The sequence below is a fragment of the Serinus canaria genome, chromosome 2 (assembly GCF_022539315.1).
Source record: "Serinus canaria isolate serCan28SL12 chromosome 2, serCan2020, whole genome shotgun sequence".
Taxonomy (NCBI): Eukaryota; Metazoa; Chordata; class Aves; order Passeriformes; family Fringillidae; genus Serinus; species Serinus canaria.
The window spans coordinates 66,337,435-66,363,592 of NC_066315.1; the positions used below are offsets into that span (position 1 = coordinate 66,337,435).

Consider the following 26,158-nt stretch of genomic DNA (forward strand, 5'->3'; position numbering starts at 1 on the left):
TTCCCTGGGGAGCCTGTTCCAGTGCCCAGCCCACTTCTGGATGAAGAACCTTTTCCTGACATCCAACCTAAACTTCCCCTGACACGGCTCCTTCCTGTTCCCTTAGGTCCTTTCATTGGTCACCACAGAAAAGAGATCAAAGTCTGCCCCTCCTCTTGCCCTTTTGAACAAGTTGTAACTGCAACAAGGTCTCCCCTCAGTCTTTTCTTTTCCAGGCTGAGCTGACCAAGTGACCTCAGCCACTCCTCATACAGCTTCCCCAAAGCCCTTCACCATTCTCACACCCCTCCTTTGGACGCTATCTATTAACTTTATTTATTTTTTATCTTGTGGCACCCAAAACTGAACACAGGACTCAAGGGGAGGGTGCACCAGTGCAGAGGAGGACAATCCCCTCCCTGGACCAGCCAGCAAGAATGTGCCTGATTTACAAAATATTGTATGTCTATACATAAAATACAACAGGATCAGCATTTCTACCTCCTGTGGTTTTGGAAGGGTTCCCCCCAGCTCAATAGATCAGTGCTGGCATGACAGATTTTGTTTTGCGGTGCCCTTGGGTTTTGGCCCCTCACCTTCAGACAAGCGCGATAAGCCTCCACTTTATCAAGATCCAGAGGAACAGTCTCTTCTTCAGACAGCCTGACTTCATAAACTCTGATCACATCTTCTGTTTGCAGAATAACCTGGAGCAGACACCTCAGTGCATTCAAGCTAAAATAAATGATACAAGGCAAATCCGTTATAAGGAAGACTAAGGACTAATCTATTATATATAAGGACTAAGGAAGGAACAGTGATATTTTTAATTAATTGCAGATGATTGGCTAAAGAGAATAGGTAATACAAGAAATTTATGTGATAGCCACTCTTCTCACCTTCTTTTTTAAAGTGCTCCAGAAAAGAGAAGAAATTCATGTGTCTGTTTCTATCAACATGTACACAATTTGCAGAGAAGGTTTAATTTTACACTACTTTAACAAAAGGCAGCTTTCTGGACTATGAATTATGGGAGACAGTGAATATTTATTGCAAAAGCCTCAATTTACTTACCTGTCTAAGTAGCCAGCAGAAACACCATTAATATTTTCCAGTTTTTGAAAGAGGGCATTTATCTCTGATTGCAAGTACACATACTTCTCACAGCCTCTGAAGTTAGGCAGCAAGTCCTTATGCTTATTGAGGGTTTCAGCCATTATTTGAGAGTCGTTCTGCACACCCTAAGGAAAAAGAGAATGCCTGGTTTACACATTTTTGGTTGGCTGAATGATCATTCTATTCTATATTCACAAGGAATTGGTCTCCTTATCCAAGCAGCCTGCTCTTACATAACCAGCTTGACTGAGGACTGAAGAAGTGGCTGAGCTTGCTTTCTTCAAAGCACGCACTACTGAGCAGTTTCTTTTTTGCCCACAATAGGTCATATGTCTTTTTAAGCATCTACACTCCAAAACTCAGCTCTGACATGCCAAGGTCCTTCTGCTCTTGAGACCTTTGCAACCTCATTTCCCCACGGGAATTTCTCATATGCCAAACTTGTTACCTTTTACCAATCTTCCCTCCATGGTCTTCTACAACTCTAAGAGCTAGGAGAGGGACAGTAAGTCTCGTTTATCCAGTCTGTATCCTACAGACAGCACTTTACAGGTAGGTGGGTTAAGTGAAGTCGTTGGAAAAGGATTTTAATGGTGCTTTACTCTGGATGAGGCGTAACATGAACTCACAGAGACCTGACATCAGTCCTTCTATATTTCTTGCCTTGCAGAATTTGATTTCTAAAATTCAGGAGTCAACTTCTTCTACTTGGAAGGTAAATTCTAACCCAAATCAATATGGTTAGCTTCCAACTGATATTATTCTCCACAGGATGTGTGTCTTTCCCAGCTGATCATAAACAGAACTGCAGCACAGAGTCATACAGAGCTTGAGATGCTCAAAGACAAACATCCACAGTTACCTCTAAGTCCTTTATTCTGGCTGAAAAGTCATGCATAGCCCCTTGATCCACACCAAGAGGAGCTCTTTGAACCATCTGAATCTCAGCAGCTTCAATCTGACGCCGAAGTTTCTGAAGCTCCATCAGCAGCCAGGCCTCCTGCTTCTCATACTCTCGGTTTCTCTCATTAACGATTATGGTGTTTGAGGAACCCACAGGACAGCACTCAGTTGGGACCACTGAAATGGTAAAATGATTTGGGTAAGCATCAACTGCCAGAGAACTGAGCAGGAACATGTAGGAAGCCAAGGCAGTGTCCAAGTGATCCAAGCACTGAGTTGACCTGTAGAACTGAGAATAGGTGGAAGATCTGGACCCTTAGGCAGCTGTTTCAGGGAATGAAATCTCTCCTTCACAAAAATATAAACTTGCTTCCTAAAATGCAGCAGTGAGATTTAGCTTCCTAATAATAGAAAATGTATCAGATGGACTAAATTCCTCTCATTCTCTCAGCAAGTTCCATGAATTTTAGAGCTCTATTCCCAGACTCCCATCATAGGAAGGAGCCATGCACTCTCCTGTGCATGGCCAGTTTTGTTCTGTTGGGAGACAACAGAACAATTCTTGAACACATTCCTAGTCATATGTTGAAGAGAACATTTTCACATAAAAGAATGCACAACCAGCCACCTCTGGCACAAAGAAACCCCAGCAACCCAAACTCTACAAAAGCCAGGATGACAACAAACCTGTTTGTGGTGGTCGTGGTTGATTAGGGAGTTGTATGATCAAGGTTTGGTAGTGCTTCTGAGCATCAGTGAACTGAGTCTGGATCTTTCGTTTGTCTTCATCACCAAACATCTCTGAGCCTTGGCTGTTTCTGAGGAATTCTTGATAATGGATCTCCAGGTCAGTTATTATTTTTTGGTAATCTTCCTTACGCATTGTTTTCAGCTGAAATAAGGAAGAAGGTAATTTTGAAATAAAAGGGAAAAAAAACCAATTGGGGAAGTTTGATGACTAGTTAATCATTAAGGAACAAACTAATAAACCTATAAAAAACCCAAAGTAATCACACTTTAGAATAAATCCTAACTAGGCTGCCTCTAAAAGTATGGTGCTAAGAGTACCATGAGAGTTAAGGTATGAAATGATGGTAATGAGGATAGCTTAACAGCAGTTTGAAATTCTACCTCTTACTCTGTTTATCCATGCCCCTGTACAGTGGGAGCTAATACAGCAAGTATGTAATAAATTCCCTTAGCTAATCTTCCTGCTTATCTGTTTCTCCTTTAATAAAATTACAACTCCAATATGTGTGAGTTTCTGTGCAACCTAGCAAAAGGAAGGCCTATGGTTTTGTAAAACATAAATCTGCACAGGATACAGCAGGGTCTGCTTGGGACAGCAGACATCAGGTCATGGATGTCTCTGGTCTGCAGGCAAGGCCAGCTGGTGTTTTACCTTGGCAATAGTCATGGCTCTGATTTTCTCAATGTCAATCATGCAGTAATGCCAGGACACCAGGCTCTTCATGTTGATATACAGCTGGTTCCACAATGCTAAAATAGCTTCATAGTATTGCTCAATTCTGGTATGAAGGAAAAAAAAGCATGATCAAAATGCATCTGTCCTTGTAGCACAGCTACAAAACATCCCAAGAAACATCCACCAAATGTGGAGCATGTTAAGGCTCGTTCTCTACTTGAAAAAATCTTGGAAATTAATTTATATATGACTTTCATTAGTACAGATGAGAAAAACTGCATAGACATTAACTTTTAAACATTTCTAGGGCCCAACCTAGATCCCAGCAAGTTTCACTGAAGTGAGTTTCCTCAAGTCAAGGGTCTAGTACTTAACCCCTCACCTTTAAGGGGCAGGGGGAGAGCACTCTGAGCAAGGCACAGAACATATTTTGTGACTGGTTGCTATTTTGAGTGAACTCTAACCCCAGTGGCAAGTGTCCAAACTCAGGCAGCAACTCACTTGGTAGCAAGATCCACTGCCAATGGATTGGGGGGTGGGATGATAAGGCTGACAGATGGCACCAGCATGTCCACTCCTCCGGGGCCGGTCACCAGCCACTTGCTGCGCTCGTTGTTGTCCTTCAGGATGCACTCATCGCCTTTGCGCACCGTTTTCTGCAAGGGATGCAGAACAGGGTTTTTCCCTAGTTAACTAAGGTGGGCCTTCCAGGGGAGACAGACAAGGGAGATGCACCTAGGTCACAGAAGCGCTTCCCAGCTGGTCTGGGTGGGCATCTCAGCTTCACACTGGGGCAATAGATCAGTACAGATCAAGCCCTTCTCCCTGAATCTGGTTTCCATGTGAAGAAAACCCAAAAAAGCCCAAGGGTGAGCCAGACAACCCCAGAGTGCTAGATCATCAGACCAGGGGCTTGCCCCAACAAGACTGAATATGGACACATGGCCTGGTAAACTACGTAACCATGCATGGCTTTCAGCCAGCGAGCTGAGGGCATGAGGACATTTAGTGCTGCATCCATAGTTGCAAAGGGACTGGGAGTGAGTGTGGCAGAGCCAGATTCACCAGCTCCAACTGCCAGAGATCCTGACACCGGGCAGCCACAGATGTGGCCATTGTGCAGGAAGAAGCACATAAGCAGAAAGCACATCTAAATTTATTGTTAAGAAAAAAAAAACAGAAATAAACCCAAGTAGCCTCAGTACTGAGGAGGAAGTAAAAACATAATTCATCTCATAGCCCATCCAGAAAAGAAATGGGAATACCAATGAATAACTGTATATTCCTCACTTTTGTTAGATGAATTGTTCACCTAAGGATCCAGAGAGGCACTGGAAAGGTGAGCAATCACCAAAAAAAAAAAAAGTGTCAATGCTGAGAGGACTCTCTACAAGAATTTCAATCTTATTATCAACAAGACTTTTATGCTGTAATTTGAAATATGAGTATTAATGTTATTTAATAGATTATTAATAGTAATTTTGACTAGATTTATTAACCAATAAGAACCTACTTTTTCATTCATAGTGGCAAGAAAGGCAGAGCTTCTTCTGTCAAAGAAATTCAAGCTGACCAAAAGCATATAAAGGGGTCATACCTATCATCTCAATGGTCTGCTTACTAAGTAATTTGCAAATGCTCTAGTTTACACATGCTCATTCTCAGCCAAAAAGGGATACAATACCAGATCCTGTTTGTAGTCACACAGAGCCTTGAGGATAATGGGCTTGTTACTTCGATAATCTGGGTTACGTGGCTTCAGCTGCACAATCTTCCTGGATTTATTCACCAAACTCTGCACTTGCCTCTTGTATTCAAGAATTCTCTCTCGTTCATTCTGCAAAGATTAATTATATGTTACAAATTTATTCTAAAAAGAAAAGGCATCTAGTTCCCGCTGTTTCATTAAGAGAGGGAATACATCTGGAATTTATAGTAGGCAAAACTAACTTTAGCTCCAATGGGATGAGTCTTTGGCCCACAATGTAAAACTGCAGTTTTAAAAAGAGCTGAGAAACATCTAAGTATCTTTGCAGCTCTGGCAAGATGCAAATTTTGCAAAATTTGCATAGCAGGTTTTTCATACAAATCTTCAATGTGGTTAAAGTGGTGTTTAAGAAACACAGGCATTAATTGAAAGAATCTAACAAAATGAATGCTAACAAAAAAAGGCAACAATTACACTTTCAAACCTGACTTCATCAATTGGCCTTTTACACCACTGACCATATTTTCTCCAATTTGGCACTGTAGTGCTTAACTCATGATAAGAAAACAGCTAAAAAGCTGACCTCTATCCTTTCAAAGAGACTGCGGTGATAGAGTGACAGGATGAATCATTTATCAAGTGCATTTATCCTTTGAGGCAAAATCCATTCTACCACATAAGAATAAAAGTATTTCATTTTTTTTCGTTTGTTAGCATGTCAGAAAATTGGGGATTTGTTGGACTCATTCCAGACTTAAAAATACAATGGTCTCAAGTTCATACACTACCGTATTTAAACACTGCAGTGCACTTGGGTTTACATTTGGTATCTAAAGAAGGCAGCTGGTTTCCCAGAAAAGCAGAACATAACCTGTCAGGCAAGTGTGACAGTACCTCCAGCTCTTTGATCTGTTCCAGCAAAGTCTGCAGTGACATGCTCTTATCACAGATGAACTTCTTTCTGATAGAGTCTTGTAAGTTTTTCAGGTAGCACTCCGTGGCTTGGGCCTCTTCAAAGAACTACGGGAGAAAAGTTGTGAATTTGGCTGTGTGAAGATCTTAAAAATGTCTACTAAAAATTGATGGACTCCTTTAATGAGAAATCCCAGTTCATCTCTGGCAAAATGGTAGCACTTATAACATTGCAACAGTGCGCTACAATAAATATATCTTTGATGGGATTCATGCATTTTTAAAAGTAGTGTGAATTCTCCACATCACTACTCACCTGAAAGTAAGCTGCATTCTCCTTCAGATGAACATCAATACATTTGGTGATCTGAAGAATCCAGCTCCACTGAGTTTGCAATGTATCCATGTAGGCCTAAGAAAAACAGTAATAGACACAATTCAGGCCACTACACTGATCTCTCTCCCACACCTAGACTCAAGCAAAATTATCTACACTCCACACAAATGCAAATGAAAAATCTGCTAAAGCAAATTCATGGACACCAGAACAATGTCATTCATGCAAATGGTTTTGCAACTTCTAAGCATCCACCTAACTGAAACGAGTTAAATACCTGCTTGTGAGACACAAAGAGAAATCTGTTTGTGACCTGGATTTGTTTGACCAACATAAAGCCCCAGGTGTGTTAACAATAAGGGGTGAAATGCGCAAACAGTAGTGCAAATAAAGTATTTCAGCTGCAAATGGCCATGTTCTCATTCTTTCAGGGAACACCTCCAAACATGATATTTTGTGCTGGTTGTTTTTAGATTCAAAACACTCACGCAGTTATGCATATTCTTTAAAAAATTACACACAACTTTAACTTCACTGCTGGAGCTTAAAAGAATCTTTCCTTTAAGAGAGAAACTGACTACAGGAGAAATAGGATTTTGCACAATATGATAACAGTTAACCAAGTAAACATACTGAAAGGCAGAAAGGATTTTTTTTTCTTTTTAGCTTCTTCAGTTGCAGAGTTCTTATGCACTCTTGAAACTGCAACAACTACAGCATCTCCTAATGAAATGTCCAAATTGTTGCAGCCTCTTTAATTAAAAAGTAAGTGTACACCAAGCTGTGAAAGCAAAAGTGTCTTGGCTAAGCCATAGAAAGGCACTATGAATTTCAGCTGCAGAAAGTATTTGCACTTGGATTAAACATAAACCCTCAACAAAGGGTGTGGCTTTTTTCAAAACATGCCTACTAAGACAGCAGAACAGCAATGACATGCCTTCCTATCATAAATTCTGCTGCACTGTAGTCAGCACAATCAAGATACAGCAATTTCAACACACTCAGATAACGCCCTATTTCATTTTTACTTGCATCTATCTCCATGAAGCTGTTAATGGCCAGGTTTGTAGAGGAAGGTCGTAACATTTATTAGAGCAGCCCATAAAGCTGGGGAAAATGGACATGATTTTGGGCAGGCAAACCCTTCTTGAGCCCAAATGCAGCACTTTGTATGTGAACTTTCACCGAGAACTTTTCCCATGTAGCAACTAAAGGAGCAAGTGAATCACACAAAGTCTAGCTCACCTCGATTTTGTCTGAAGCAGGATGCTGATTGAGCACTAGCTGGTCACTTTCTTGCTTTAGCTTGTTGAGTTCTTTTTCTTTAACCTCCAGTTCACTCATGCGTTTCTAAATAACCAAAACATAGCATTAAACTAACTCCAAAGGTACACTGCACAGGCAGAACAGTGCTTTCATTTGCTTAAAATTTCCCAGAGAGTTGTGATAATACAAAATTATCCCCTCTAACACTATAAAGTGTTTCCATTAGGTCTACTGAAGTTAATTATGAAGACAGTAGAATCAAAGAAGGTGCAATCATCTCAATTCTAGTCTCTGGGCTTGCTGTTTCAGAGAGCAAAGCACATTAAGTTCTGCCCTTCTTAAGAACAATGGAAGCAAAAACGACTGCATCTTGCAACATCTGGAACAACTGAACTAAAAAAAAGGCACTTCCACAATAGTGTGAACTTTCATTCCTTTTTCAATTTGGTGATCAGCACCAGTGCTGGTTAAACAAACACACATGCTCCATTTCCCTACACACCCAAAGACGACAAGGAGCAGGGCAAACTACGACCACACGTGCAATGCGCTGCTGGCAGAACTATCAGAGGGAGAGAGCACAGCTCTGCTTCCTGGTGACAGATAATCAGGACCAAATACAGGGATCTCTGAGCCCTGCATAGTCCCAACAGGGAGAATTAAAACTGCTTGATTCAAGTCTCTTACTTTGGCATGCCAGCACAATGACTGCGTGCACAAGCTGTAGGTGATCACCGGTCTGTAGCGGACTGTACCAAGAAGGCCACATTCCAAGGTCAAAATATACTGTGAGAACTCCCTGAATGGGAGCAAAATCCTCCAAAAAAGTCCTGTCCTGACTCAAAAGGTCAATACATACTACTTTATTGGGAAAAAAAAAAAAAAAAAAACTGTTAAAAAAAAAATCCCAGGAACTTCAAAAGAGTGAAGAAACCCTGTGATGAGCCTTTCCCAAGAGAGGCTGTTTCTCCCTGACTATTCCAAGAGAGGGCTGATGGAAAGCACAGGGAGGTTGAGCTATCTTACAGAGAAGGACTCCTGCTTCCTGGCAATATCAGTGTTCCTGTCACTCCAGTCATAGAGGAGCTCCTCTTCCTCACAGTCATTGATCCACATGATCTCTCTGCTGGTGGCCTGGATGAGGTTCTGGAATTGACGAAGCTGATCCATTCTCTCAAAGGAATATTTCTGCAAGGAAGTACAGAAATGAGAAGACATAAACATATAAATGCCTGAGCTGGGTGGAGAAAGGGAAGCTAAGAGCACAGCATGGCTTTTGCCTTTTTTTTGTTTGGTTGGTTTTGGTGGGTTCTTTCTGGCTTTTTGGGGGCTTTGGTTGGTTGGTTGGTTTTTTGTTCTGGGGTTTTTTTAAGTAAAATAATAAAACCCACAGGTCTGTAAAACTGTTGGCAATTGACAGCAGATGTGCCTGGGTTTATTGAACCATGAAACCTGTTAGCAATAGACAGTGCACAACCTGTCAAGATTTATAGAATAGGAACCTGATGTCAGCACCTTCCAAAAGTTATTTCTAACACAAGTGTAGCAGACATGTAGGAAGGCAAGCAAAAAGACATGGGGGGAAGTTCAAGAAATGCCTGAACATTTAACATCCTTTTGCTTCCATTTGCTGCTCATAGTACATCCTTGATGTTATAGCAGCATCTTTTGCACAGTTGACACTTCAAGAAAAAATTCTTTGTCTTTACATCATAATACACATCCTGTTACTTGAAATCAGGTCGCCAGGAATCATATTCTGATCCCAAGTGTTAAATAAACCATTTCCACAAGATTCTCACTGTGTTTTACATGAAGATCCACAGCAGGGAAGATGCACAACCCTACACAGAATTTGGTTGGTTCTAGTCCCACCTTTGAATAAGTTTTTAAGCTTCATATACAGCCTAATTTCATCACTTCACTTACTCCCATTAAGGAGGTAGAGGTCTACTCTTCACCTGCTTAGTGACCAACTTCCTTCACCAGGTGCAAACTAGACAATTCCTTGTGAGAACAAGTCAGTTATACAGCAGGCATTGCATTAATCTCAAGTCCATGACTCAAAATGAATCTTTCAGAAACTACAAAGCACTTTCAGTTTACTGCTGAATAGAATTATTTAAATGTGCATCTGTCACTCTGTCAAAACCTGAAGTGTTCCTTGACAATCACATAGGGAAATAAAGCAAACAGGGTCTCAGAAATGACCACATCCCTTGCTTACCAGCAGGCCTTCATATTCTTCCTCCAGCTGATGGACTGCAGCCTTCTCCCGCTGGAACAGAGACAGCAAACACTTAGTGAGCCTTTTACAAGTTGCCTATTTGCTGCTACTTCCTTTACAGAGTCAATATCATATTAATTGCAGGTGGTAACGTGCAAATGCCTGCAAGAGACATCTGTCAATAGCAGATTTGCTCCACTGGATGACTCAGGAAGTACAAAACCAAGGCTTGGACAAACTTATTACACTCAGGGATGCTTGGTATATATATCCAAGCCTGCACATAATCTGTAACACCAAAGCAACACTCAAAACTGGATTTCTTTCTGCACCAAAACCCCTGCACCAGCTTGTCCTAGAGCAAGCTTTGGAAATTGTGAACTAGTATAAATTACAAGGTAAGCAGACAGCTCCAGTCTTTATCCCCATTTCTATGGCTGAGAATCTGCCCAGCCTTGGAACTGGTATTCCACAGGGCAGACTATCACCTTTCCTATTTGAAACAGAAGGGAAAAGGGAGAAAAATCCTTTCCACTCTTCAGCTTGGTTGAGGGCTCCAGAACAGACTACCTTTTCTTTAGATTGAACTCTCTCCTGCCAAATAAGAGAAAAGATGAATGGAAATTAAATAAGCCTCCTCTCTCCTATACCTAACTGCTGGGCTCATAGGAGAGGAAGTTAACACAGTATTTTCAGTCACTTCTTTATTCCAATCACAAAATTCAGAGGGCAACTGAAGTCTCAGAGGAAAAAAAGAAAGCAAAAATATTATCACCACATAAGAAAAGCTTTAATCTTAGCCCAGAATTCAGGTATTTTTCACAGAAAAAACCTGATGACTCAAGGCTGCATCTGAGCACCCACCCTATTCTTTCACTTTCTTATTTAATATATAGCAAGTGAGAATAATCACTCTTAGTTATCTGTCTCACAAATAACACAGCAATATTTATTTGCCAGCCTTGGTGCACAACAACAAAAAGCTAAATAGCTACTAAATTTTTATTTTAAAATTCTGAGGAATTATCAAGGAATTAAGAGTTGGAAGGGGTTGCTATCGTGACATCAGCACTTTCTGAAGAGAGGATGAACTTTCCAACATTCCTTTTTTTGTAGTGGAACACCAGGGAGCCAATGCTATACACCTAGACCAAGCAACATGTAAGGGAGGACAGCAGTTACCAGATCTGTTTTGACTTTATCCAGATGCCAACGATAGTCTCCGATGGCATTGTGGGTTCTCCTGTGCTCACAAATTTGTTGCTCAATGGATGCTGCTTCGAACCCCCACTTTACTTGCTCCATTTCAACCTAGGAACAAGAAACAGGATTGGTACTTTCATTTCCAACATTACTGCCTAAATTGGAGCATAAAGGAATTGAACTGAAGGAAAGAGTCTATATGGTAGAGAGAAAAATTGAAATAAAGAAAAGTTCAGGATGGGGTTTTAAAGTTTCTTTAAATTGCCATCAATTAAGCGGTGTGGCAGGCTCCCAAAGGAGGAGAAACAAAATAGGAAAAATATTTCAGTTGTTTAAAGATACACTAGGCAAAGCACACTCAGAAGTGTATTTTCATCTGTTGTCTTTGGACCACACTGTTATTTTATGTTCTACAGTGAGATTACATTCTTATGACTCTGAAAACAAACCATGACTTTATCAAACAATGCTATTCATGCAATTCATGTGAAAATGCCCAATTAAGTTCTATAGCCCAGTACACCAAATTTCCATTTTAATTTTGCTCATGTAAACTTCAACAAACTCAGTTAAATGCAGTCACACTAAAAAAACTCCACAGAAGATAAACTGAAATTATTAGAAAATGTGTTGTTTGTTTTGCATTTTGGCAACATTTATTGTAGGATGCCAAGAGAAAATGTCTAGAAACAGCCTTGAAAAACAGTAATACACCTGCTAATTAATACCTGACTGCATTCCTTGTTTCATTTTTTTCCAAATATTAAAAGCCACCTAGCTTTAAAATCAGCTCCTCAAATTCCAAATCCTCTTTTATGCTGCGAAGACACACTACAGCTCCATCTGAATGCCTGTCTATGCACATGCCCAGGAAAGAAAGAGGTATCCTAATCTTGGGCTGGAACTGAATTTGGTAATTACCAGCCTGGAGTCAAATCTCTATGAGTCAACAGATGACAATAAAGCCAGAACTCAAGCGTAGGGGTTCAAAGGCAGTGCTGAAAATGATCCAAGAAACAAAACCATTTTTCATTCAGCCGTTTGAAAGTTAGAGGACTTTGACCCTTCTCGTTATATTTAAACAGTCTAAAGAGACTGTAGCAACAGTGGCAGCTGTGGCTGGCTGCCATATGAAAACAAAGGCTGTCTGGATTTCACTGCAGTTTCCCCAGCTCTGCACTGGAAATTTGACTAACCCTCCCTACCATCTGATTCTCCTACCAGCAAACCATACAGACAAAAAACAGAAAAACAGCAAAAAACATCAGCTGCTCAGAACTTTTTCCCACATCCCTCCACATTACTAGGGGAAACATTATCCCAGTCTCAATGTGAGCAAGTAATGGGACATGGCAAGGCACGACAGAAAGAAGCAGCATCGTGGCAAGTTCAAAATAAATTTTCCCAGTGAGGTAACTGCTTACTGGCCCCACCTCAGCTTTGCTGTAGGGATGAAGGGGAAGAGAGAGAGAGAGCCTTTTACTTTCATAGTAGGTTTAGTGTGGGAACACAGCTATAAAGCAGTTGCTTATGCTCCCTGTGTGTAGCAAGGAGTGTCTGAGCAGGGCGTCACATGGTGTCTTTGGGAGGTGCAGCCTGTTCCCCATCTTTCATCGCTGGAAGCATGCCCAGAGTCTGGCCAACATCACTCCTCAAGCCATGGCAGGTTTGACAATCAGCCTCCTCTCCCAGGGCATGTCAAGAGCAATGGTGTCAGCAGTGGCTGTCCAGGCACAATGCTTATACACATTACCACTCAAGGAGTGCATCTCCACTTCCCCTTCCTCCTCTAAAACATGCCACACAGAAAGACTGGACTGTAACTAGCACTCACTTAAAAATACTGCAACTCTACAGAGCTCTACCCTCCCCATCTGGTTTGCATAGGAGCCACCTGGCAAATGCCATACGCAAATAATAATGACAGAATCACAAAGCAACAATCTAATAAAGAGAGATAAAAATAATTCAATTTCAATTTACAAGGAGTCTGCACGTGTGACTTCAGCCACCTTATTCCATCCTCCCTTCCTGTCTCTCAGAAAGGGCTGTCAAACCACAAACTCACAACTTTCACTTCAACACACAACTTTCACCTCAGCAGCACAAAACACAGTGTGTGCTTTCCATTCCAGGTTACATCAGTAACAGCTGTGAATTGGCAAATTTGTCCTCAGAATGCAACAAACAGTAGCTTCAGCAATCAGCTCTACCTCTCTGTGATAAAGACAGACTAGAGGAGAAGATAACTGTAAAACACTGGACATTGGTTAAATCTGTGAAGATGGTCCTGTCTGTGTAAAAGGTTAAAATAAATATGAATCAAAGGAAATCTGTGCAAGGAAGGAAGGAGGGAAATACTGAGCATAATAATCTCTAACACAAATATGCCAATGCTTTCGTTATGTTAACACCTGTGTTTCATTTAGCTTTGAAATCTAACTTCCACACCTTTTCCTCTGCAAAAGAAGACCCCAATCCATGTTTGCATTTCAGTGAGAACTCCCTATATGTATAATACTGGGAGGGTAAAAGAAAGAACTTGGAATAACTTGCAAATATTCACACATACCTTTACTTTTCTACTGGCACCCAAAACATTACTACATATGAGGTGACATTCGTAAACAACACCAAATTTCAGCACTGTCCCTGGGTTTTGCACAGACTTACCTTCTGCTGCCTCATCCAGCTTAAGCATTCACTTGTGACACGTTTTGTGTACTCATCCCAGCCCGAGCCACTCTGAGAGGAGAAGCAGCCACCACCTTTGGAGCTGGCCCTCCTGGCACGGGGAACGCTGATGGCTTTGTACAGGGCACGCATTTGCTCCTGCAGCTGAAGCAGCCTGAAAGGGAAGGAAACATTTAGTGCCTGTGAGCAAAACACCCAGAAAACACACAAACAAGGCAATTTATCTCTCCAACTAGACCACCAACTATTCAAAACAAAGTGTTGAAAGCAAAGACCATGGAAAAAATATACTAAGATTTCATGGAGACAACTAAAGCGTCAATTTGTATCAGAAATATATTTCTGCAAGACCCTTCTCCATGTTAGTGTGACCAAACAGATTTAGTTCCACCTTATTTGATTTCTATTACATCCTGCAGCACCAGGGAAGGTGAGCACTTAAGGTACCACAAACTTTTATCAGTCACATTCTCGACCCCAACCCTTCCCTGACAATACCTTTTCTGATACATGTCACAGGGCTGGCCCATCTGCCTCATCTCTCTGATCAGTCCATCCAGGATGTCCATTTGGTCATTTGCCTGTGCAAAACAGTCTTCCAGATCCCTGTTCCCTCTAAGGGGGACGCCATCCCCATATTTCAATTCCTAATGAAAAAAAAAAAAAAGATGGGAAATTAAATTAAATATTCATCATCTAAACCTTCTTTGGGTGTCTTAAGAAAGGTGTTATGAGGACTGGGGGTTTTTTTTAGGAAGCATGATAAGTTTCAACTGCCAGGTCTCTGACTGCCAGTTTTAACTGATGGCTGATGATCCACAGTCACTGGAAAGTGCTTATTAAAAGAAAATATGGAAGAAAATTATTAAAATGTAGCTATCAAACAAAACTTTCCATAAAGAGCAGCACATCTTGATGTTTATTTCAGTGGAGCCAAGGCTTCACATGGTGTGCTAACGTCTTAAGACATTGTGCTTTTGTGTTCAGAAGATGAGAAGGAAACACTGTTCTAGGAGGAGATGGTAGATATGGCTCCTGATTTTCCACAAGATTCCCTGAGGTTCTAAGACTTCCCTCTCCTGCAAAAACACAAGCAGGACCGTCTGCCTGGGTCTAGCTCCATGCCCCATCACATTTGCATCCCACCTTATCACCCAAAGTCTAGGCAAATTCTCCATGCCCCCTCTCAGTGCAGTTGGACCAGCATGGCCATGGTGCTTCAACCAGGAAGACACCACGGCTCTTTGACCTCCTCACACACTGACACAGCCATGCTGAGCAAAACATAACACAGCTGTGACCAGATTTTCCAAATAAAATATTATGGACCTCATTGCTCTGTCCCTTAGAAAGAAAAGAAAGAAACAAAGCAGGCAATGCATGTTGTGGCACCAAGCTGGAACTAAACATCTCTTTCTTTCAAGTTCCCTGGAATAATATTAATCCTGAACAAAAGGCAGTATTTACTCTGGCATTGATTTTTACATAAACATGCTCACACTCCTGTATCTCTGAGAAGGAAATGAACTCCTAACCACAGAGTTCATTTCTGAAAGAATTTTCTGTCCGCAGAGGGTCCAAAACAGCGCACTAAATCACATCTACTGCTAGGACTGTTAAAGTGTTTCACATCTCAGTGGCCTCAGCAGCAGGATGCACTCACCACCCCTGAACCTCCTCTGCTTCAGCAGGAACAGAGGACACCCCATGTTTGCCAGAAGTGAATTTAGCATCAGTGAGTAAACCGCCCCCAGGCACTCAGGGTTTGTACCAGAGTAGCATACTGCAGAGATTGTGCGTGTGTATGTAAGCTGAAACAGCCAGGAAGACTTTAGTTTCATTTACTTCTTTAGGAATCATCTGGAAAAATAAAATAAAGGTAATAAAGGTATTTCCTAAGGCGGCTCAGGTTCATCATGGTCCTGGAAACGATGATCATTTCCTACAGAACACACTAAGAGAGTGTAAGTAGGCATTAGTAAGAGGTGTGAACACTGACAGTGGTCCTGATCTAAAACTGAAAAATAAGATGCAGTAGAATCTGTTTGAGGGTGAGTTTGTTTTTTGTTTTTTAATCAAGAAGACCCCTTTTATTAACCAGAAGCATTTCAGTTTTACTGAACAGTGTACAGAGGGAAGGAGGAGACCTAAGAAGGAGGTATGTCATCCCACTCCCAGCTGCCTCACACAAACAGCTGATAGGGGAGAAAGGAGATGAAGAAGCAGAGCCTGTGAGTCCAGATAACAACCCAGAGTATGTATGTAATATTCATAATCACTTTGGACAAGGAGAACAAAAAGCACTCACAGGCTGTACTATGAGCTCAGCTCGCGTCAGGCAATCCGAACAGTTTTGCAAAAGCTCCTGGATGGTGTTCTGGCGTCTGGACATGGTACAGGTCCCATTCTGGCTGTTGTGGGGGAGAAGAATAAGATGATGAATTAAATACAGAGCAATTGTGCATTTTGAAGAAATACAAGAAACACAAATTCAGAACAGTTAAGAGAAGTCACACGGAATAATCCACCTCATACAGGTTCACAGGGACACACACACTTCAACTGCACTGGGAAATTTTAATGACAATTCCATGATGGCAGAGCCACTTTATAGTCCTGCAACTGCAGGCATGGACTGACTTTGCCACAGGACACAGCAGAACGTGGAAACTGGCATGCTATAAAGGAGAAAGTTTTTCTTCCAGCACAGGTATTTGTAGCTTTGATGGACTAAACTTTGGCAGCATTACAGCGAGAATGAATTATTCACAATCTTTGTTAAAGTCAATACATTAGAGCATAGCCTTTGTGTGATGTAATTGTTCATGCTATCACACCAGCCATCAAATGCCAGGGCACACAAGGAAAGCAGGATCCTCAGCTAGGCAAGCACAGGAGCACACAAGTCCACACAAGTGTAAGAAGGGCCCTTTTATCAGCAGAAAGGCACAAGCTAGTGCAGCACCCTAGGAATGAATTGCAAGATACACAAGCTACTACAAAAATAGATGTAGAGCCTGTAGAAATACACTTTCTTACAAGAACATAAAGTGTGAGTTTGGAGCCTCCAAGTAAAAAACACTAGTTGGGGGGGGGAAAGCAAGTCAGGTAACGGGGTCTTTATTGTTGTCTTGCACATAATCTACTGCATCCATACTGCCAGAATGTTGCTTTTCCAGCATTTAGGATTCAGCCATCAAAGTGAGCCGCTGTAGTTGAATGGGGGTGAGGTGCTTCAAGTGAGAAACCATTCCTTGGTGATGGGATCAGACCTCCCAAGCAAGCCCAGGCGGCTCCTAACCCCAAACACTTGCCAATGAAACTAAAACAAACCCAACTAACAGACAGTAAAAGCTAAGGTGTTTCCAAGCCTTGCCTAGTTTTTTAACTCCTGTGCTCACAGTAGGTAACCCTTTCCATTACAAATTGCTGAAGAGACAAACATTCCTTACAACACTAATGCCAACAAGAGCACCAGTGTGAACCTGTCCAATTCCGAGCCAGCAAGCAATCTGGATTCAATGGAAATCTTCCCACTGACTTGAACAGACTCTGACCAACCTTCACAAAAGGAATTGTGACAGTGAAAAAGCAGAACTGTCCTTGGCAAAATCACTGGAGTGGTGAGAAACAATATTTTAAAGAGCTCTTCTGCGGCGTGTGCTTTTGATGCACCAGCAGCCGGCCATTCTCTTACCAACTCATCTGGAACAAACCTTTTCTATTTGTTTTGAGGAACTGTTTCTATCTGTTTGAGCAGCTATTCAGCAGCTTCCCCCATACCAGGGAACAGACCCTCAGAGGTACAGAGACAAAACTGCAGAGTCACTGGGGGACATAAAACAAGCTGTGTACATGCAGCCCCCAGCTTGCACTGTGACCCCTTGGCTGCACAAACGCTGCACCCCACTGTGCTATGCACCCCTGTGTGTCTTGGATACTGCTGAAAGAAAACAATTATGGAAAATAACACACGGGTCTGATTTTGAGCCAGGCTTTGTGTCAGCTTCCTTTTCTAAATCATTCCTTCTCCTTAGGCACCACTGCTGTGTTTAGATATAGAAATATCTGACTGCATCTGAAATTTACATTTAATTACACCCACAATTATTCTCATGAATGAAACATAATAAAAAAGACAGAGGAACTTTCCAAGCAATTTTCTCTTTTTAGAACACTGGAAGAATATTTTTTCTTGAATCACTTTTTCCATCATGTCCTGGCAGCTACAAATGCTGGATATCCATTAAAGCCAAATAACGTATAGATGGTGACCAGATTTATACTGTAACCAGTCAGTCTATCTCCACTGGCTTCAGAGTAACTTCACTGAACTCAAAGAAATTACTCCACCATGACAAGAGGTCTAAACAACAGCTATGATAGTTAACATGGTAAGAAATTGTGAAGAAAAGCTATTTTCAAATAAATCAAACTATTAAATTAAAATACAAAGAAGTAGAAATAGAAGCATTTTGTGTTCATTCTAATGAGGTTTGAATGCCACATCCATAATTATTGTCCAAATAATTTAAAAAATTGAAAACCTGAAGATGGCTAAATACAGATGCACAAAACTGTTTCAAAGGCAGGAGCAGAGGCCTTGAAATGAGAGGGTTAAGTACACCCTATCTAGGTCTTCAAATAGAGTAACAACAAGTTACTTGTTTAAAGTTCACAGGGACCTTCACAAGAAGAAAGCAGCACATATTTAAGGCTCTCCAATCCAGCAGATAAAGATATAACCAAAATAATGGCAGAAGCTGGAGCTATACAAATTGAAAACAGAGAAGAGCACGCTATTTCATTAATGCTTTCTTTGTTGTTAAAAATCTAACCAGTTTTGCCAGTGAAAAAACAGAGATAAATCCCATGATAAAGATAAAAAGGTCATGGCCTGTTAGAGGCACTTGCTCTCAAATCTGCCAGAAGACCAAAGAGAGCTACACGGGGTTACTTGGGCACAATCAGAAGCAGCAGATGCCAACCTAGGAGCTGATGTTTGATGCCATCAAACATTCTGTTAGCTCCACCAAACCAACAGAAATCAAGACCTTCAAATCTGAAGGGGATTTAGCTGTACGAACATGCCCAAGGGCAGAAATCAATCTCTGAACTTTAAAAATAAAAATACTTGGCGAGACAACACCTTAACAGACATATACTGATGTTGCTACGTCAGATGGCACCAGCACAGTCCCACAGGGACACATCTTCAATACTTTTGACCCATGTGACTGGAAGGTTCTCCATTAGCAGTTTCAAAGTCCTTCAGTGTAATCTACCTCTTAACAAAGCCAACAGGCCTTTGATGGGGATGAGCAGATCAAAGCAGGAACTCCAACTCAGAGTAATAAGACAACCAACCTTGAGGCAGTAGGAAACAGACAGCCAAAGTAAAACCATAGAAAATGGTTTTACCACAGAAAATACTGGACCAAAGAAACTGAGGCAAGCCCTGAACATGCTGGACAGGCAAGAACAAAGCTGTATTTTTAAAGTAAAAACATGTAACCTACATGTTAAAGGAAAATATTTGTATGTCCCTTAGGAAAATGCAGGATACCAACAATCCTCAGAGAAGACAGATTAAGTGAGTTACTTTACATGGTATTTTGTCAGCATCTCTCCTGTTTTGTCTAATTTTGTTTACATGAAACTGAATGAGTTTAGAGTAAAGTTTGGTCATTTTAACACCTACTGCTGCTATGACAATTTGATTTAACTCTGGCAGCACCTAAACCTCGCACCTATGAATAGGATCCTGTTGTATCCAACACTGTAGGCACACCATGCAGTGAAAATATGGGCAGATTTTTCATTTGTTTTACTGCACCCCTGCAAATGCAGCATATGTTATCAACCATTCCAGCAGAACTGGAAAGAACTGGAGGCTGGTCTTCCAGCAGGACTGATAACAAAAGAGTGCAGGGTCTATTACTTATGAACATATACATTTGCAGTAGCCTGACTATTTGCTGTGCTGCTTTGGTTTTGTAAACCCTGCAGAACAGCACTGAGGGAAGCAGACTGGACTGCTTCTGACCTTAACTACGTATTTGTCCCTACAACTCATTTTAGACCATGGCACTTATTTGGAAGGCAACTCATGAATTTCAAAAAGGTCCTATTAAGTAGAGTTCTTCATTAAAATAACTTAATTTTAATAGTCATTAACTATTAAAGGAACAAAGGAAAACAAAAGGGGGTAGTGTCTTTGTTTTAAAATTATGAAAACACTTCAAAACACAGATGAATTGCTTTTACTTGGGATGGTGAAATGTGGGCCTGTTGCTCTCCACTGTCAGGAGAGTCCTAGGAAAGGCATAGCATCTCCCTGTCGTCATTCTGCACAGGAGCCACCCTTCCCAGTGCATGTCAAGGCAGAACACATTGCTCCCTTGCTATTCTACCCTCCTGCTCTCCCTGAGAAATGAGAGGATAGCCCAACCCCTGCTGCCACTGGGATTTGGGCAGGATAGCAACACCTCCCTGCTGGAATATAGCCCAACTGAGCTAAATCCAGCCATTACTGTTTAACCCCCTGTGTCTGAACTCAGATTTGTGTTTAACTGATGAGCAGTACCTGTGATCCTAACAAGACCTCCAACTCTACTGAAACAAGAAAGAACTACTCCTGTTTTTCCTTTAAAAGGGACTGAGAAACATGCTCAAGCTATGATGTGTTATGAGCGTAGAGACAGACATGTTAGCAGTGCCCACGTCCCCAGAACACAGCAGGGCTGGGTACTGCTGGCACTGATTTATTCAAACAGTCAAAAAATTATCCCAAGGGATGCATTTTGAATACACCAAATACCTTCTCTAAACACTCAGCTTGCACCCTCACAGCCCACTGTGGGAGCTGATATCGCTGCAGAACCCAAGGGGCAAGGAAGCCAGCTACCTTCTGCTTCCTCATTTGGCTCCTGCTGCTGCAAGACCTGCACACCCCAGCACAAACACCTCTGCCGTGGGGGCTGCCCCAGTGTCTGCCTTTGCTGCTGCACATCCAAAGGCTGCTAGGCTATCCAGAGTGTGATCAGTGCCCAGAGAAGCAGGGCAAAGGAGACAAAGAAACACATCCAGCAATTCTGAGGAGCCTTCCCACAGCTTCACAACTCCCTAAGCTTTGGGAGGTTGCACAAAGAGGTTGCTCTTGTCCCAAAGATACTATTTTAAATGAATTAGAATACTCTTTGTTAAATTTTCCAAGCCCTCCACAAAACTTCCAGCCTTTTAAAAATTCAAAGCTTTTTATTTTTTATTCATCAAAAAAATGGAGGAAGCCTTAAAAGAAAGTCTTTTAGCAGATACAGAATATTGAACGGCTCCCATAATTCAACAAGAGCAAAAAAATTGCACTTCTTTTTCTTCACACTTCCCATCCCCCTCCACACAAACCTGTTTGAACAAGCAAAAGATTCATAAAGGGATTACCTGGTATGCCCAGGGTAGGCAAGTCAGAAGAAAAACCTGACCTGGAATCTGCATTCCCAGCACAGAGCCTGCACGTACCCCCGCCCATCCGCCACCACCTGCCAGCTGGGTGTGTGTATGCTGGAAAACGCAACGGCATAAAGGTGGTGAATCACGACATCCATAAGAAAATAACCAGGAGCTGAAATGCTAGAGTCCAGCTTTCCCCCTCCTGCCTCAAAGGAGGTGAGTACAAACTGCCCAATCATCAAGAGTTCTCCCCGTATGTCTCTGCTCTAACTAGGACCAGTTTTGGCACACCACAGCCTCACCAAACTAGTCCCATCTGCCAAGTATGCACATAGACTAGGGCTTCCATGATGGCTGGAAACCTCACAAGACCTCTGCACCTGGCACAATCAGCCTCTAAATACCATTAAAAACGTGCAAAAATCCAGTTGTCACTAGTGAATTACTGAATTGTTAGGACCCCCGAGGCTTAGTGCCTTCGCAGCATGCAGGGTTTCACAAGGGATCGTGCCACACCTGTTCACAGAAAGTCCTCGTGCTTTTTCCCAGTGGTATGAATCACCAGGAGCAACAGAACGGTTCCCAAGGCCGGACCTGCCCGATGCAGCCGGCTGCTCGCACGCTGCTTCTCCCACCTCCGCCTCTGGGAGAGGGAGGTGCCAAACGCCGGCTCTAGCCCGGACCATGGAAATACACCTCTGCGGCTCGAAAGGCAGCAAACCCCCTTCTCCTGACAAGAGGCTCTCACACCTGCACGTCCCTACGGAACACAGACCTGGCAAAGGCTCAGCCTGGCTCTCATGTCACGGCGTGGCAGCATTTCCCTGCCGGGCAGAGCGCGGCGCAGGCTCCGCCGGCAGGGCAGGTATTCCGCGGCAAGTCAGACGCATCCCTCCCTCCCGCCCCGTCTGAGCAGCTCGAAGGGGAAGTCACCACGCCAGATCTCTACCACCACTCAGCTGAGCCAGGACTCTACAGAGCCTTGCGAGACTGATGGGAAAGGGAAAAGTGTGGCTTTGAGTCGGTTCTCTCCACGTTTACTTTATTTCTTGGCTCCTCAAAGCAATGTCAGGGCAGGGTAGGTAATTTTCTAACTCCTTTTCTAACTTGAAGCACAGAAGTTGCATTAATCCTTAAGCAGAATTGTGTAAACTAATTTATGTTCGTGTCATTCAGTGACCATGAATCCTAGGCTATTTTTTCCCCTAATCTCGGCAATGACAAATAAAACTGCACAACTTTGCGTTTTTTTCTTTTCTCTCATGGTTTATCAGATTTTCTATCTCCATAGTAAAGACATCGATAAATATTTGACTGATGAATTGGCAGTTTAGCAGTGTGTGAGTCACTGTCAAGCTGAGTATCTGTACTCCGGGCCAAGCTCATCCTGAGTTCCCAAGCCAGAAGAAACAGGGAATGTTGTAAAAGCACCTTGCTGAGCCCTAAGGGTAGGGAGCGTCTCATATTGCTCTGTGAGTAATGTAATACTCAGCACAGACTTGTTTGGCAGAATACGCCCCAAAACTTACAAGACTAGACCCTAACTTGAATCTTGCTGCATTTAAAAATCAGGGTAGAGTGATCTTCCCCGTGGAAAAAAGAAGCCTTCGTTTTCTGAGTTCAGTAGATGCCACTAAACTTTGGCACTGGATATGTCCGGCTAAATGTAGCTAATAAAACCAGTTCCATAGATGATGGCCCTGGTCCCAGTAGCACAACATGCAGAGCATTTAGTGGATTTTCTGCACACAAACACATACAAAATCTGGCAAAACTGCTTTTTTCATTAACTGACAATAAATCACTTGTTTTGAGACACATTTAACGTGTATCAGCACTGCTTAAAAATAAACCTATGCAACTCAGTAAGGTGGCAAACACACATACTCCGTTGCAAGAAAAGATTTTAAGTATTTGGTATGGTCAGATTTTTGCACATAAAACAATATGTAAATGCATATATATATATATATATTTTTTTTTTTTTTTTTGTCATCTCAATTATAACTGTCTTTAGTTCCACTCAGAAATCTCACAATACAGTGAACAGGAACTTTCATTCCAACCTCCTTACCAGACACACCACCCCAGAAAGGAGATATGAATATTATGTCATAAAAAGCAAATGAAAGAATGTTGATATAAGGTTGTTAACCTCTCAGTCAGGTCTGTCCTTTCCACCCTTGCTACACCACCACTGAATGCTACAGAAAGAAGAGCCTAACTACAGGCTGGCTTAAAATATGTAACTGTAGCCAAAGAATGCTAAATTAAAGGAAAGCATTTTTCCTCTAGTGAAAGTTGGGAGTGATATGGAAATCACCCTGCTGAATCCAAACAGAGTTGCACCAGCGAAAAGTGAGGGAAAAGAGAACAGCCGGGAAGTAACATGCACTGCCATTCATTTTTCATGGCTGTCTCCTGTAAATAGGTACAGGTAAGTAAAGGTAAATCTTGTAAAGGCATTTGCAATGAAGCACAACCAGCAAAACAAATCCTCACACAGGCAGCGTAGCAGTGGCATTTTGGAGCCCTAGTGTGTGGACTCACCAATGCCACAGTACTGAATTGTTCTTATTCTATAGCAATAAATAGATATTATCACACTCCTGTATTGGTGACTGGATGTGTTCTAGCTGCAACTCGTTGTAACTAACTTACCTATGCACATAACAATCCAAAAATCAAACAAAGAACTAAAACTAAGGACTGGGCAAAGTAATATACAAAAAATCCATAGAATGCAAGTATTTCATTCATTCAGTGGTCCTCTAGCAACTGGTCTGACTTACCTAAGCTGAGCACCCTGTGCTCTCTAGGATAACCCTAATTCTCGATGGCCACTTATAGATCTCCTTGCCTGCCATTTCTCATCTGCTGTTTATTTACTATGTATGTTTAATTCCCACCCTTTTGCAATCTAATTAGGTACTATCCATAAAATTAGGGTTTAAATTCTAATACAACATACATGACAGGGCTTCTGCATCAATTCCTGAGTCACTGGCATCCATAATGAGACTAACAGACTTAATACACCCATTCCACACACATACCAGTCATCACCAGCTGTGTATGGTGCTGTACCATACACCAGCACTGTTTCCTTCAGTGACCCTAACTGTTGCCTGCTTTTCAGTCCCGTGAACTCCCAGACAAGGAGACAAATGGAGAAGTCTTCATGATAACTGCACTCTGCAAAAAGTCCCTGTCAGAGTTGATGTGCACAGATTGATGCATCCATGAGAAAAGGTATTCCCTAAGCCAGGATTCACAGCTGGCACCCTGCTTACAAGAAATTGACTGTGTTCACAGCACCAGGGCAAGAAGAAGGTTAAAAAGGTAAGAGGTGAGGAGAGCAGACCAGTGTTGCTTGTCATGTTTCTATGCCCCCTGCCACCAAATGTCAGTGATGGATCTATGAAAAGTCATGACTTAAACTCCCAGGCCTCGCACAAGCTAGAAACAAACTCAAAAATTAACAAGAGGACATTGCCCACTACTTAAAATGGTTTTATAGCCCTAGGTATGCAACTAGTTGGGGAAGGCAGAGCCTGGGTGTATGGGGTATAAAGCAATTCACTTCAGTTCAGCTGGTTTTGCGTCACTGGGCAAATCAGGGCTTTATCAGCACAGAACTGTTGGGTCAATAGAGCCAGCACCAACCCATTTACAGCCCTCAGTGCAAACGGGAGACAGTTCTTAATTTTGCTACTCTTCAAGGAGAGTCACCACTAAAAGTGTTTTTTTTTAAAAAAAGTAAGTTCTTCGCTTGCAATTAAAAGTTTTTTAGAGAAGTTAAGACGTCTCAGGGAGGAACAGCAAATGGACACTTGCGAGCTCGCGCACCTCGGGAATCCCACAGCGAGTGGGATCACGGCAGCTGTCGGAAGGCGGCCCCGAGGGAGCGGGGCCTGGGGCCGGCTGGACCCGCACCTACCCGTATCCGTCGGAGGCGTAGTCCCCCCCATAGGTCTTCTGGTAGTAGTAGGTCTTGTGGCTGGTGTGCGTGTGGGTGCCGCCGCCGCCGCCGCCGCCGCCGCCCCCGACATGGGAGCTCATCTCGTAGCGCAGGTCGGTGCCCGACTCTGCCCTTGCCATCCGGCCCAGGGTGTTGATGCGCGGGTGGGACCCGCCGTTGATGCTCATGGCAGCGGGAGAGCCGCCGGGGGCCGCGCGGGACGAAAGGCAAAACGACGGGGACACTGAGCCGAACCCGACGGCAGGAAAAGCATTCACGGCCGGCAGCGCCCGCCGCCGTGCCGCCGCTCCCTCGCGGTGCGCCGAGGGCCGGGAAAGGCCGGGAGCCGGCGGTCGGGCGGCCCAGGTGAGGCAGGGCAGGAGCGCGGTGCGGAGCCGGGCGGGCGGCGAGGGCTGCTGGCGGCGGCGGCGGCAAGAGCGCAGGTCCCGTCCCGTCCCCTCCCCGCCGGCAGAGGAAAGGCGAGGCCACACCTTTCCGTGGTGGTTTTAAGCGGCGCTCCTGGGCGTGGAGCCGCGCCTCGCCTGCGTCCTCCGCGCCTCCTCGGCGGCCGCCCCGGGTTCCTCCGCGGCCCCGGCCCCCGCCCCGCCGCTCTGTCCCTCCCCGGTGGCCGCTCGGGCAGCGCACGGCCTCTGTCACCGTCGCACCGGTGTTTCCAGCACCTTTCCCGGTGCGTGTGCTGCCCTCAGGAGTCGCCAGCGGAGGTTGGAGTCCACTGGAAGCTCCCTCCTGACCTGTGTCTGCCCTGTGTCTGCGGGCTGGAGCTTGCCCTGGAGTTGCGGCCGAAGCCGCGGAGCATGGAGCGGCTCGTCCGAGGGCTTGGAGCGCTGCGGGGAGGATGGACGGGACCAGGGTACCCTCGACGCCCAACACCTCCGTGCCTCTCCGGAAAGAACCCGGCGCCTGAACAAGGCAGCCCTGGGTAAATCGGCACCATTCTGTCGAGGATGGGTCTGTTC

The 26,158-nt window shown here is 43.2% G+C and overlaps 1 protein-coding gene across 3 annotated transcripts in view; it reads right to left on the bottom strand.

The window, feature by feature from the left end:
* Positions 1 to 25,481, bottom strand: part of DSP (desmoplakin) — a 39,157-nt gene extending 13,676 nt beyond the window's left edge. The window contains exons 1-17 of one of the 3 annotated variants that reach the window (XM_009089812.4): positions 25,161 to 25,481; positions 16,080 to 16,182; positions 14,270 to 14,418; positions 13,751 to 13,925; positions 11,057 to 11,185; positions 9,875 to 9,925; positions 8,674 to 8,835; positions 7,627 to 7,731; positions 6,361 to 6,456; positions 6,027 to 6,152; positions 5,109 to 5,261; positions 3,926 to 4,080; positions 3,401 to 3,527; positions 2,686 to 2,890; positions 1,958 to 2,175; positions 1,054 to 1,220; positions 576 to 714 (exon numbers count right to left, since the gene is read on the bottom strand). In XM_009089812.4, the coding sequence (XP_009088060.1) occupies positions 576 to 714; positions 1,054 to 1,220; positions 1,958 to 2,175; positions 2,686 to 2,890; positions 3,401 to 3,527; positions 3,926 to 4,080; positions 5,109 to 5,261; positions 6,027 to 6,152; positions 6,361 to 6,456; positions 7,627 to 7,731; positions 8,674 to 8,835; positions 9,875 to 9,925; positions 11,057 to 11,185; positions 13,751 to 13,925; positions 14,270 to 14,418; positions 16,080 to 16,182; positions 25,161 to 25,369 (2,469 nt within the window). In that variant the 5' untranslated portion in view covers positions 25,370 to 25,481. The remainder of the gene's footprint in view (positions 1 to 575; positions 715 to 1,053; positions 1,221 to 1,957; positions 2,176 to 2,685; positions 2,891 to 3,400; positions 3,528 to 3,925; positions 4,081 to 5,108; positions 5,262 to 6,026; positions 6,153 to 6,360; positions 6,457 to 7,626; positions 7,732 to 8,673; positions 8,836 to 9,874; positions 9,926 to 11,056; positions 11,186 to 13,750; positions 13,926 to 14,269; positions 14,419 to 16,079; positions 16,183 to 25,160) is intronic. The other 2 variants (XM_009089740.4, XM_018923279.3) reach the window with 2 other exon arrangements.
* Positions 25,482 to 26,158: the final 677 nt, after the last annotated feature.